This window comes from Mobula birostris, chromosome 7 (genome assembly GCF_030028105.1).
Source record: "Mobula birostris isolate sMobBir1 chromosome 7, sMobBir1.hap1, whole genome shotgun sequence".
In the NCBI taxonomy this organism is placed as follows: Eukaryota; Metazoa; Chordata; class Chondrichthyes; order Myliobatiformes; family Myliobatidae; genus Mobula; species Mobula birostris.
In genome coordinates this window covers 43900282-43914903 of record NC_092376.1, presented here as the reverse complement: position 1 = coordinate 43914903, position 14622 = coordinate 43900282, and the positions used below count along the sequence as shown (strand labels likewise).

At 42.0% G+C, this 14622-nt stretch overlaps 1 protein-coding gene across 8 annotated transcripts in view; it reads right to left on the bottom strand.

Annotated features, from left to right (window-relative positions):
• The window catches only part of LOC140200153 (spermatogenesis-associated protein 13-like), a 256449-nt gene that overhangs the window by 18313 nt on the left and 223514 nt on the right, over nucleotides 1-14622 (bottom strand). For all 8 annotated transcript variants that reach the window (XM_072263027.1, XM_072263028.1, XM_072263025.1 and 5 more), the window contains 2 exons: nucleotides 8550-8729; nucleotides 501-733 (listed from right to left, as the gene is read on the bottom strand). In XM_072263027.1, the coding sequence (XP_072119128.1) occupies nucleotides 501-733; nucleotides 8550-8729 (413 nt within the window). The remainder of the gene's footprint in view (nucleotides 1-500; nucleotides 734-8549; nucleotides 8730-14622) is intronic.

Genomic DNA, 14622 nt, shown 5'->3' with positions numbered 1-14622 from the left:
ATTAATATTGGATGTCATTCCTCCCTTTGCAAACTTAAATCTTACATCCAACTAAGAATTAATTTAATGCAGGAAGGAGGAATTGTTGAGAATTATTAGTCATATTATTTTCTTTGGCAAAGTGAATTTCCTCACACAAGCTGTTAATCACAGTGGTACCTGAAGTAAGGTATCGGATTATAAATAGCTAGAAATTTAGCCTGTCATTGTAACCAGGTAGAAAGGTGTAATAAACTCAAAAGGATTCTGAATCCCTCACTCATAATAGTTGCAGGAGTACAGACTTCTGATTCAAGTATGATATGAAGACTCTCAGATCTTGTGCTTTTAAAACTCAAGATCCTTTTCAGTGTAATTTTCTGTACTAGAAGTTGGTCTTGAATGTTGGTAATGCTAATCTTAACCAAAATTATTGTATGGTCACTGACAGAAGAAAACACCTTGCACTTTATTTTTTGTAGATAATGTGGTTAATACATACGGAGCTCCAATTCTCATACCTGTGATCTGGGGTAGTATATTTGAGTAATTCAGCAAGCTGTAGTGGGTATTTACAAATCTTCTGGACTGGAGTCAAAAGAAAGCCATCAATGGCAATGTCAATCATCTGTTGAAGCAGTCGACAAGCCTCAAAAAAGTGACGGTATTTACTTTGCTTCATTAGTCTGGCAAGCTCAAGACATGCACTGGGATGATTATTGCAATATTCTGAGTATATCCCAAACTCAGCTTGCTGTAAAGAAAAATATGTATTTAAAATGGGTAAAAAAAAAGATTCCATCCTTAATTATGTCTCATCTTAAATGAATGTCTTAAAAAATAGCTGAATTCAGAGCCACTGTCTCATTTCAACAAATAAAAATATATATTTCAACATAGGCATTTTATATATGTATATCTTGAGTTGGAATTATACACTTTCTCTAAAGTACAGTGGAGATGATTGTACAGTAGACACACAATAAATATGGTGTATCTACCACCATATCCAACTGCATCAGTCATAAGCAAAGAATAACAATTTGTGTTCATACAGAGCAAAACTTGCCAATGGGTAGAGCTGGAGCATCATCCTCCACATAAGAAACAAGCCTTTAAAGTGTGCAATGACGAAAGAATTCAGGAAAGACTCAGTGAGGAAATCTTCTCTGTCAGGAAGGATTACAATGATTTAGGTTATAGTTTGAACAAGGGACTCTAACTGACAAAACAAAGGGTTGAGGGGGTAGGTATGAGTAGGGGGTGGGAGGAGAGGTGAGAGGTGGAGGGGGGAGGAGGGAGAAAGTATAAGAGAGAAATTAAAAGGTAAAGAAGGTTATAGAAAAATGTGGAAAGTAAAATCAAAGAAAGGTCTAAGGCATTTTAAATGTACCAAAAAGAACTAATGAAAGAATAGACACAAAGAGATTCTGTAGATGCTGGAAATGAACAAACAGTCACCTCCTCCCTCACCACCATTCAGGGACCTGAACAATCCATCCAGGTGAGGTAACACCTCACCTATGAGTCTGTTGGGGTCATCTACTGTACCCAGTGCTCCTATTGCAGACTCTTCTACATTGGTGAGACCTGACATAGATTGGGGGACTGCTTTGTTGAGCACCTTCGTTCCATCCACAACAGGTAGCATTTCCTCCTGGCCACCCATTTCAACTCCATATCCCATTCTGATAAGTCAGTCTGTGGCCTACTCTATTGTCACAATGAGGCCATTCTCAGGTTGGAGGAGCAACACCTCATATTCCATCTGGGTAGCCTGACAGCACAAACATCAATTTCTCGGATGTCCAGTAACTTCCTCCCCCATACTCTTCGCATTTTCTTCCATTCTCCATTCTGGCCCCCTTCTCACCCTTTCTCTTCTCCTCACCTGTCCATCACTTCCCTCTTTGCCCTTCTTCCTATGATTCACTCTCCTCTCCTATCAGATTCCTTCTGCTTCAGATCTTTACCTTTCCCACCTATCGTTTTCCAGCTTTTCACTTCATCTCACCTCGTCCACCCACCCACCTTCCCTCTCACCTGGCTTCACTATCTTCTGCTAGCTTGTATTCCTTTCCCCTCCCCCCCCACCACCTTCTTATTCTGGCTTCTTCTCTTTCCTTTCCAGTCCTGATGAAGGGTCTCAGCTCAAAATGCCCATTGATCATTCCTTCCTACAGATGCAGCCTGGCCTGTAGCATCCCTTCAGCATTTTGTGTGAATGTTACTGTAGTTTAGATCTGGGATGAAGAGAGGGGGAGAGAGAGGGGGAGAGAGGGGGAGGGAGGGGGAGAGGGGGGAGAGGGGGGAGAGGGGGGAGAGGGGGGAGAGAGAGAGAGAGAGCACGCGCGCACGCGCGAGCACGAGATCAAATAGCAGAGATAAAGGGAGAGGGCAATGGGTGTAATAAAGGGAATTTATCCAATACTGTGAAATAGTGGGGTAGTGAATGGGGCAGGTAAGCTTATTTATGTGTGTATAATGTGTGCTAATGTTGCACATTCTGTGTAATGTTGTACATACTGTGTAATGTTTTACTAGAGTATGCCTCTTTCTCAGTTCTGGAATGATACACGATTCTTTTCTATAGATGCTGGCTGACCTGTTGTGAACTTCCAGCCTGTTCTATTTTTATTTGAGATTTGCAGCATCTCCATTTTTTTTGTTGATTTTACATTTATTGATGATGTAGGGATAGTTAGTCCGCTTTAATTACCATAATTTCGGTTTAAAGACAGTGTAGATTAAACTGAAAAGAGAATTCTTCCACCTATTTCAAGAAAGTTGGGAATGGGTATGGATATGGCAGGCTTCTGGAAAGACAGCTGACAGGAGGAAATAGACCCCAATGGGGCTATTATGGGCAAGCTACCCATAACAGCAGACTCCGTCACCTTGTCAGGGCACAAGAACCACCCTCACTTGGCTACGGAAAGTTTAAAGAGAAGTATACCCCCAGAGTCTGCGAGAGCGGTGGCGCAAGAAGAGTCTCTGACTGACCTCCCGGTAACGAACCTTGGCATGGACACGACAATGAATCAAGAAAGTGGCAATACTCTTGAGAAACCAACAAATGGACATGTTCTTCAGACCTGTAGGTGTGGCTGGACTAAAGTAACATCAACTCATCAAGGACGGAAGAAATGCTTGAAAATCTCCAACCCTGGGCTCCGCATTGACCAGATTCTGTTAACAGGAAGGTCAAATCAGTCGGATGAAACTCAGTGGAAGGAAGAAACCCACAATCCACAGAGTATCAGCATCCTACGGGATGTGGAAGAAGTTTCAGGAACAAGCAGTAGTCCAAGACACAGCCAGGTACATCGTAAAGTGGAGAACATACAAGGACATAAGCCGTTGGTGAAATGGCCAAGGTCTAACAGCAAGGAGTGGGAAACCATCAATGCAGATGTGAGCCTGATCTTAAGTGGCATCAAGGGATCAGCAGAAAAGAAGGTGGAGAGGATGGGTGACCTGATCTACAGCTACGGAAAGGAGAAATCTGGAGTGAAGGAACGAGTCAGCAGGAAAGATCTGCCTCCTCCCCCCAAAGCCCGTTGTCTCCAAGAAATCCAACAACTTGTTAAAGAAAGAAGAGGCCTGAGGAAGTTATGGAAAAAAGCAACAGCAGAAGAAAGGGAGGGCATCAACGTCCTTCAAGAGGACCTAAAACAGAGGCCCTCGAAGCTGCGCAGGGCAGAGAATATAAGGAAGCGAAGCAAAAAGAAGGAAAAAGCAAGAACAGACTTCTACGAAGATCCATTTAATATGTGAAAGGCATTTTCACAAAAGAGAAAAGTGGATCCTTGAAAGTATCAAAGGAAGAGGTTGAAAGACATCTCAGAACCATCCACACTGATGAGCTAATAGATGAACCAATACTTGTCCCAGCTGACATTCCACCAATCTCACCCTCACAACATCAATTTAACATCAGCCCTCCCGAGCTGAGTGAGGTGAAAGGCAGTGAAGAAGACAAGATCGGCATCAGCGCCAGGCTCTAACGATGCTCCGTATTGTGTCTACAAGAACATCCCCGGTGTTCTGAAATTCCTTTGGAAAAACATGAGGGTTGTGTGGGAAAAGCAAGTGATCCCCAAAGCCTGGAGAAGAGTGGGGGGAGTTCTGATCCCAAAAGAAAAGAATTCGTCCACCAACGAACAGTTTCGCCAAATAAACCTTCTGAACATGGAAGGCAAGATCCTTTTCAGCATGTTGGTACAAAGACTTACTCATTGATACGTCAGTCCAAAAGGCTGGCATAGCAGGCTTCTCGGGATGCCTTGAACATACCAGCATGATATGGCATCAAATCCAGATGGCTAAGAAAGAAGGAAAGGATCTGCATGCCTTGTTCCTCAACCTGGCCAACACCTATGGATCAGTTCCTCATTCCCTACTGTGGACTGCTTTCGAATTCTTTCAGATGCCTGCAACAATAATAAATCTGGAAAAATACTACATTCAGGATCTGCAAGTTGTCTCACAACATTAGACTTCACCACAGCGTGGCAACCACTGGAAGTAGGCATCATGGCGGGGTGCACCATCTCCCCATTGGCCTTCACTATGGCAATGGAGCTCATTATCAGAGCCTCAAAATGGGTTGCGGGAGGAAAAGGACTACAGTTTGGTCAATGGTTACCACCGATAGGAGCCTATATGGATGATATAACAATACTGACGACAACTGTCCCCTGCACCAAGAGACTTCTGGAAAAGCTTCATCAAAACATCACATGGGCGAGGATGAAGATTAAGTCCAACAAGTGCAGCAGCATCTCCATTGTCAAAGGCCAAGTCACAGATCAAAAATTTCATATTGACGGAACATCTGTCCCAACTGTGTCAGAAATGCCAGTGAAGAGCTTGGGCTAATGGTATGATGCGAAGCTCAAGGACACTGAGCAGTTTAAACAACTCGAAAAAGATACCATCATGTACATAGCGTGCATCATCAAGACCTGGCTACCAGGAAAACTCAAGCTGTGGTGCTTCTAATTCGGCATACTCCCAAGACTCATGTGGCCTTTAACAGTACTTAAGAGTGATCAGCACACAAGTGGCTTGGACTTCCACGATGCTTAAGTTCTGGTGGACTGTACGAGAATGGCAAATTAGAATTACTAATTGCAAGTCTTGTGGAAGAATTCAAATGCACCAAAGCAAGGTTGGTCATGACCCTCACTGAATCTGAAGATACTGTTATTCGAACAGCAGCCCCCCGTGTGGTAACGGGGAGGAAGTGAACCCCATCTGAAGCCGTTCAGAATGCTAAGTCTGCTCTTCACTTCAGGGATGTGGTTGGCCAAGTCCAACTTGGGAGAGCTGGGCTCGGGCTCGTCCCAAAGGCTCTTCAATGGCACAAGGCAACATCAGTGCAGAAGAGACGACTCGTAGTGAAGGAGGTGAGAAGACAGGAGGAGGCAGAGCGACACGCCAGGGCTGTCTCAATGGCCAAGCAGGATCAATGGACTAATCAGGAGAGCCTGGAAAAAAGGAAACTCAACTGGCGTGACATCTGGGAGATGGAGGGATCTCGGCTAAGTTTTGTCATCAGAGCCACTTATGACCTCCTACCAAAACCCCAGAACCTGAACCAGTGGTGGGGAGAAGACCCCGCTTGCTCTCTTTGTCAAGCACCTGGACGACTAAGGCACATTTTAACGGGATGCACCACGAGTCTCACCCAGGGGCGGTACACTTGGTGGCATAATCAAGTTCTCAGACAGCTGGCATCAATCTTGGAACAGAGGCGAATCACCACAAATATGCTCTCACAAACATCAGCAAGAAATGTTCACATCACAAGATTTGTACCAGCAGCCAACCTCCAGAGCACCATATAACATCAAAAGAGGTAAGCATTCTGCAGGTTGCTTGGAATTGGAAAATGGACGTGGAATTGGAAAAAAAAAGCTTGTGTTTCCCCCAGACATTGCAGCTACAACACTCCGGCCAGACATGGTCCTGAGGTCCACAACAACCAAGCTGGCATATGTTGTGGAATTGACAGTACCATGGGAAGATTGTGTTGAAGGAGCTTATGAGAGGAAAAAGACTAAGTACTCTGAACTGGCAACTGAAGCTGCCCAGAACGGCTGGAAGACCAAGATTTTCCCTGTAGAAGTGGGATGCAGGGGATTCGTGGCTACATCTATGACCGGTCTATTGAAAAAGATGGGGGTGAGAGGTTATTCACTCCAACAAGCAATCAAGTCCTTGTCAAATGCGGCAGAAGAAAGCAGTAATTGGATTTGGATTAAAAGAAAAAAAAACTGGGCTGCAAGATGAAGACAGGAGGGTATGGAACTAAGAGGGGTGTATCTGGGACGCCAGGTAGCACCATTGAGCCCTCTGGAGAAGTTGTGGGCTTATCAACGAAATGTCAAAGAAGAAGGGTGCCCACCTGATGACCCCAATGAGGTACCTACCCTCCTTGTCACCACTCCAAGCCCACTGCCAACATTGAGAGTGCCAATTTACCACAGGGATTGAAACATCAAGTCCTACTAACTCTACGGATTGGGTACAACTCATTTTCTCTCCTGTTGCGCAAGGATAGATAGGCAGGATAGAGATTAGTGAATAAACACCCTTCTATCCTGCCTAAAGCAAAAAGGAAATTAAACAGTCACAAATAATTTGATATGAAGTTCGCAAAGTTTGCACCCATATTTCTGCCTGTACTTTCACATTAGGGGCATATCTCTGAGATTCATGACTATGCATTTTTTTAAAAATATAAAGCCAGCAACTTGAGTGATCCTTGGGCTTGTTGGGATCAATGGTGTTTATTTTAATGAGCTGCAGAAACTGTAAGTAAAAGGAAACTTCAGAGGTTAATTATTAGTCATTACTGATAAATAAATAGTGGCGAATAATCAGTTTTGTATTAACTAAATCTTCACAGGCATATTGTCTGCTTGCTGCTCTAAAGAATTTGGAACAAAATGATGGAATTCCATCAAAGACATTGAAGAAATAATGAAATCTTTACTTTTATTTCTCTCGGAGTAGAGTCTCTGGTTTCAGCACTGGACTAGCTGTACTGTCAATTGCCCAAACCAGTTTAGTTTCAAGAATGACAACTTTATATCTGATCAATTTAAATAAAAATTATAATTTTTGTTAAATTTAAACCCAGAGAGCAACCAACTGCAGTGTTACCTGTGTGACAAATTACATATCACTTGCGTAATTTTAGTAAGTAAATCCATTAATTGCCCAAAACCTGAGTCTTATATGTGTCTTTTTTAGTTGTTGGCCAGCTGGTGGCGCAGTGGCATCAGCGCTGGACTTCGGAGCGAAGACTCCTGAGTTCGAATCCAAGTCAGGGCACCCCCCGAGCACGCTTTCCATCTGTGCCGGGTTGAGCGTCGAGCTAGCCACTCGGCCTCATAAAAAACAAGGGTTGAGTCAGGAACATTCATATCGTGACCAAGTTAATCCGAAAGGAGACCAATCCTGACACTACGTGCCAGACAAGAATGGCTGACTGTCTGGTGCGACACGCTAGGAAGGAAGGAAGTTGTTGGACAGAGAAACATCAAAGGATATTGCACACTTTTCAGTAAGGATTCATCCCGGACTTTATGTGGATAGTATTATGATTTAGAGAATGATAATGGCAAAGTAATTAAATTATCAGACAATTAATTTCAATACCTAGACTAACAATACACGGAACTTGAGTTTAAATCCTACCTTGGCATTTGTAGAATTTAAATTCAGTCAATAACATAGAGTCAGAGTACTACAGAACAGAAACAGGCCATCTAATCCATGCTGTCCTGAGCTTCTGCCTAGTCCCATCTACCTGGGCCTCGATCATATCCGTCCATACCCCTCTGATCCATGCACCTCCAAACTTTGCTTAATGTTAATGTTACAGTTGAGCACTGCATCTATCACTTCTGCTGGCAGTTTGTTCCACACTTGAACAACCCTCCGAGTGCAATTTAAAAACAGAACCTGGTATCATTCAAAGGAGGGAAACTGCCAGTCAGTCCTTGGCTCTAGCCCCTCAATACACTAGGTTATTAAATTCCTTCTGAAATGGTCTCTCAAGTGACTCAGATCAAAGTTATTTAGGATGGGCAATGAACGTCCAATTTTGAAAAACGTATTTAAAAAAAATAAGAAAAGCTATACTCCAGAAAACATAAAAATGAGGTGGGGGGGGCAGTATTGTGGGTTTTGCTGGTGCTGAAACCAAGGAAGTATCTAGAATAAAAGTATGTAGCGATAATCTACAAAATCAGAAACAAACTCAAGAAGATTACAGTTTAGACAGAAAGGTCGTAATTCACAATTCATCGCCACTTATAGCTATCACGTTTAAAAATCCACAAATATGAAGGCATTTTTAAGTATGGTCTACTGCTGTTAAATTATAGGTACCTATTCAAATAAATTCTACATCCTAAAATTTGTTAATTAACTGAAATCCAAATTAAGAGGATGAAATGATGTGTAGAAAATATACATTCTGGCATGAAATTGAATCGATAATGGAATCAAGTCAAGATTGTGCACATTAAATTACAACTATGCATTTGACATACATGTCGAAGGAAACAGGACCCTATTTCACTCAGATGAGGCTCATTTCGATTGAACTGTTTCTCCAAGTCCTTCAGAAATTTCCTCTGGAATTTGTAAATCTCTTCAATGTTCCCAAAAATGGTAGTCAACTGTTCTTCAGCAAACATCCCTGTATGTTTGCGACACTGACGAATATACCCCTAAAAAGTAAAGAGAATACATGTCAAGCATTTTATATCTAATATCAATCAATGCGATGAAAATAATAATTGCAAGCGGTCTTGTTCTTTCATCCAAGTTTGTCCAAGACCACAGCATTTAAAATGGTACTGGTTTTATTATGCACAATCAGTATTCCTACGCATATTAAATAATCAGCTGTGCTAAATGAACTTGCAACTCAAAGAAGAAACGCAGAAAGTAGCACTTACTAAATGATCCCATTAAAGCGAAACAGTAAGATAGATCGTGCATATTGGACTGCTCAGGATGAATTTTGAAAACGTACACATAGCCAGCATACCGAAAGGCTTTATTGTCTATATACAAATCATAAAACCACATAATTTAGTTGATAGAGCTATTAAACTTACAAATATGATGATGAAACAGGTTACACCATTAAAATGTTCAGGCAAATACACTCAGTGGCCACTTTATTAGGTACACCTTTCTAATACTGGATAGGATCCCCACCCCCCTTACCCCCAAAACAGTCTGGATTCGAAAAATGTACATTTGATCCTTTATTATGAAACCAGCAAAGACGAACAATCTTATATAACGATAAAAAACTAACAAAACTAAATTAGTGATATAGTAATAAAAGTAATTAGCGTCCAAAATAACAGTTAACAAAAAATATCATCCCCAGCTCACTCCCCATCAACTAAGCTAAACTAACTAGGTCAAAGCACGAATATGTAACTACCACACATGACAACTTACTGTAAGCTAAACTAACTAGGTCAAAGCACGAATATGTCCCAACCCACATGACAACTTACTGTAATCCATTATAAACGCGCAATACAAAATACAATACAGACAGACAGAAAATAAATCTATGGTTCCTACATCCCAGCCCCTAACTATTACACTATAATAATTATAACTACGTATGACTAAAATAGGAGACATGGAATTTTCAAGGATAAATATCTTAACATTTATGCAACTGTCCCCTTTCTTCTTCTAGACATGTCATGCAAGAGTAATTTAGGCCAGAGGTTACCAGCACTTAGCTCAGTACAGAGTGATCTTTACCATCACTCTCTGAAGCCATGAAGCTTCTAGAGCTGTAGCTCCTCAAACCTCTGCCTTCTGTAAACTAAAGATCTTGGTTATAGGCATGCCCCCAAGCAGCTGGTCTTGGTTTTGATGCGCACCTGCTGCACAAATCCTCTTCTGTCTGGAAAGACTTGAATGTTTCTTCCCATAATCCATGACTTGCAAGGTGCTGTGTCATCAACTATTAGAACAATGACTCCTAGGAGGAATTTGCATCTTATACCTGACAATTTCTGATGTTCCTGTAACTGTTGCAAGTACTCCTTGACCCACCATTTGTAAAACAAGTTTGACATGTTTTCAAGGATAAATATCTTCCTTTTGGAACTCTCCTGGTGGTAAGGTCTTCAAAAGCAACAGATCATTGGGTGTTAATGCTTCTAATTCAGTGTGGTCAGAGGATGCCTTTGTAATTGTACAACCATTGATATTAGCCTTTACTTTGCAAAGGACTATTTGGAAACCCTCTGTCAAACTTCTGTACCTTCATGGTGGAATTAAGGACCATTTGTACAGACTTAATCAATCTCTCCCATGTTCCCCCCATGAAATGAGCCAACCAGGAGTGAAAAATCCACTTAATTCCTTCCTGAAGCAGGGCGTCACTAATCTGTGAATGGTTCCACTTCTCAATGGCTTCTCTCAACACAAGTTCATCTCCAACAACGTTTGTTGCATTATCAGAGTGCAGTGCACGAATCTGTCCTCATCATGCTATAAAGTGTCAAAGTGCATTAACAAAGGAATCTGTGTCTAAAGAAGTTGAAACTTCAATGTGAGCAGCTCGTATAGCTACAAAGGCAAATATGACCCCATACCTCTTCACGGTACTCCTTTTGCTCTTCACTTCAAAAGGTCCAAAATAGTCCACTCCTACACATGTGAACGAAGGTTCACCTGGAGAGACTCTGTCCGGAGGTAGATCTGCCTTCTGCTGGCACCCAGGAGCTGTGTGCAACCTGTGATAAACAACACACCTAGACGGGATTCTTCTTATAGCTGTACTACCACTGGAAATCCAGCATTTTTGGTACAACCTGGATAATGTGTGGTTAGGGCCACCATGTCCCACCTCTTGATGTATATGTCTCAGAATGTGGCCTGAGATATGAAGGTCCTTTGCCAGTATTACAGGATGTTTAGACTCTTCAGGCATGGCTGCCCTACCAGGCCAACCACAAACTCTCAAGACACTGTCTTCAAGGACTGGAATGAGCTTGAAAACATGGCTGCTTTCACATTTTCTCCCCTTTCCAAACTTGAGAATTCATCTGGAAATACCTCTCCTTGGCAAAACCCAATTACCTTTTTTTCAGCCATTCTGATATTTGGCCTTCTCAACCTCTCTCCCTCTAAAGAATACCCTTGTTTTTCTTCACCCAATTCAGACTAAGGAAGAATGATGTTCAATTGCTTCCTCTTCCAACTAAGCAACAAGAACAGGTTCTTAAATCTAAGACTCCAGGCCACTGTCTTCCTCAAACGGGTCCAAGACGAGAAGTGATAGATCATACGTATTACTGCGTCCACTCCCTCTTCAATCTACAGGGCATTCATTATAACACTCCTCCCGACTTACAGATCATCTAGCAGGAGTACTCCAAAACAATCGGGACTCACAAGCCATTCCCTTTCAGGCTGAAGAAGATACTGAGGCCTTGAGACCCATGTTTTATCCTTCAGGAATGCTTTTAACTTCAACCCTCTCGAGGTCACAGCTGCTGGGTTGCTTTAAATATTTACATACCTGCATTGAGATGCTTGTGAGACCTTAAGAGTTTCCGAAACACTGTAATGAAGGTTCGGAACCTGGAAGCTTCATCCTTGATATACTTCAGCAGAGAAGTCTTATCAGTCCAAAAAAACTGTGTCACGAAGCTGCACATGCAGCTTCCTCCTCCTCAACCTGTCCTTTCAGTTTGCCATCATAGCAGCGGTGAGCTCTATACAAGGGAGGGAAACTAACTTCAATGAAGCTACCCTAGGTTTTCCCATGATAAAAGCACTGTGCACCTGACAGTACATGTTGTGCAACAATAGGTGGGTCACTGCTCCATAGCTGTCTTTGCTTTCTTTGCTTGTGGTATAATTGTTTAGCAGTAACTTCTCCAAAAAAAAAATGCAGGGGCTTCAAACATCTAACAACCTTGAAATCTTCCAACTGCCAGAGTTCTTCCAGCCAGTTTGTCTACTCATGAGCAACTTAATGCTGGTATAGTGTCATCCCAGCCAAGTTCTTTCTTACATAGATCTTGTAAAATCCTTTTAGCAGTTAGCACCACAGAACTTAAGATTCCTAAAGGATCATAGATGAAATTAACTGTGAAGCGGATCCTCCCTCTGGTGAGTGGTCCATCCTGGATTGTGATCTTGAACTTGAAAGTATCAGACTGCGTACATCTCATTGCACACCCAGTACTTTCTCCACTGAAGGTATATCTTGATCAAAATCCTTTGTGTCTTTCACTCTCTGCTCTTCTGGTATCACAACTAGCACACCATGACTGTTGTTTATCTACTTTAACAGTCCAAGGCCACCTTTAGCACAAATGGAAACAAGGCTATGATAGAGATACAAGGCAGTCATCAACGTAAGAGCAAGGCAAAACCTTATCCACTGTCTCGCAGCTGAACTATTCCTTATTATCTTCTGCACATTTCCTAAGAACGAAAATGGCACAGCTCGATGATGAAATTGCTCGAAAGAGATGTACCGCAATTCTAAAGTCCACCATATTCCACTGAAACCTGCTGAAACATCAATTCAGTATCTGCCATCAACACCACTGGTTCTTTTCTGAACTGTTATTGCTTCAATTCAGTTATTGTAAGATCTCATCCATGTGAAAGCTGAGCATTAAGTTATATTCCCTGAGAAGTCACTCCATGGTCAAACATGAATTTTCCCTTTTCAGGGCTAATAAACACCATGATGTGGAATATACCAGACTTGGCCATCACTGCTTTGCAGATCCTCTGCTTCATGAAAGATGTGTAGTCAGAGTGAAATGACAAATCCTTCCTAAACCTCTTCTTTAGATATAGAGCACATGTTCAGCAATCTTCCTATTATTAGGCATGTTAACTTCCTTCTTTCTCAAAGGTAAACTGATCTGGTAGTGGCCATTCACCAGTTTGCAGAATTTGCAACCAGCTCCATGAGCTTGAGGTCTGCCTTAAACTGCTGCTGCCAAAGTTCATTCAAGTTCAAAACTGAGATCCTGTTAACTCAGCTCAGGCTGCGCATACCGACTCTTCCATCACCATGGTCACCTGTCAGTCGTTCATTGACAGTCCAACCCAACATTGTTCTAATTATGTAAGGTCCATTATTAACACTGCAAATCACTTGCAGCGGCTCCAAAGCTTCAGGCACATTAGTTCTTATCAGCAGCTTAATTTCAGAATCAATCTCCGGTAAAAGGTCACGTTTCAAGTGAGAACAGCCCTGGAGATCTCTCTGTCATGGAATGTTCCTTCTATGGACAGAGCAACTTTCCTTTGTACAGATGTAAGGTAGTTCACAACAGTTTTCACCATCTAAGCCAGAAACTTCCAATCCTGAAACAATATCGCTACTCATGACCTTCTCTTGACCCATTGTGTTTTAAGAGAATGTGCGTCCTTTTTTCTGTGAGATTGAGGTTGTCCATAAGGCCCACAGTGTAGAACACTGCTGTACTTCCTTGATGTAGGAAGGCATAAGTACCCTTCACATCCCAGAAATATGGGAAGTTTACAATCACGGTTGCCAGCCAATGTAAGGCCATTAGATACCAGGACACTACTCACTGCTGTGTCAGATTCTTTCACAGCTAGTTTTAATTCTGCACCCTTTTCATTAGAATATGAAGTATGCTGGGATGCTTGCCACTGCAAACATTGCATGAAAGATGCTTCCTGCAATCCTTGCTGATGTGTTCCGTACACAAGCAGCCAAAGCAGACACCATTTTCCTTTAGGAAGGCAATCTTCTCACTATGAGCCCCTTGAGCTGTTGGATATGACAGAAGTTCAGAGGGCTTTATTAGTGCAGGCTGAGAGAAAACACCCTGAACTACCTCTTGGGGGTCCTGTTCATATATCGCAAACAACTGATGAACAAATGGATCAACACTCATGCTGACTGGTTTGTTTTTCTCCGGTTCTCTTCAATATAAGAATTTGCACCATAGGACTATCCTGCTGGAGCACTCTCCACACTTGAAGCCCTTAGCACATTAACTTTAACCATATATGTGGCAATTATATCCTCCAACTTAAACTTCCTTTTCTGTAGCTGTTCCAAGTGGAACAGTTCTTGCTCTTCAAGCATGTGTATGTCCTTCAATAATTGTCAACGTGTTATTAATGCAGCTAAATCAGACTGTTTCCATGCATACAGAGGAGGTATTAGTTACAGAAGATTTTTTTCCTGCAACAGAGCTTCGAGTGCTGACATTTGACACACTGTTGTTCAGTTTCACATCATCTGCTATATGCATAGTCAAAACATGCCTTGGAATTTGAGAAAAGTCAACTAATGAAAGCTGACATACACATTTACTCATTGCAGCAACATGACCTTCACTGTAGCACATTTGGGTCAACCATTGTTTTGCAATCTCGTTGAATGCACTGCTATAGCTATCAATGGTTGAAAAACATTCAGTCTGTTTTTTTCCCCTGTTTGGCCTCGCATTTTTTCCTGTTCATTGCAGGGAAGTAAAGAGATTGGTATATGACGTATTTGAAGCAACAGCTTCACAGAGATTAGTCAAGTCCTCAAGACAAGTTTGCACTTGTAAGGTATTTTCCTTATTT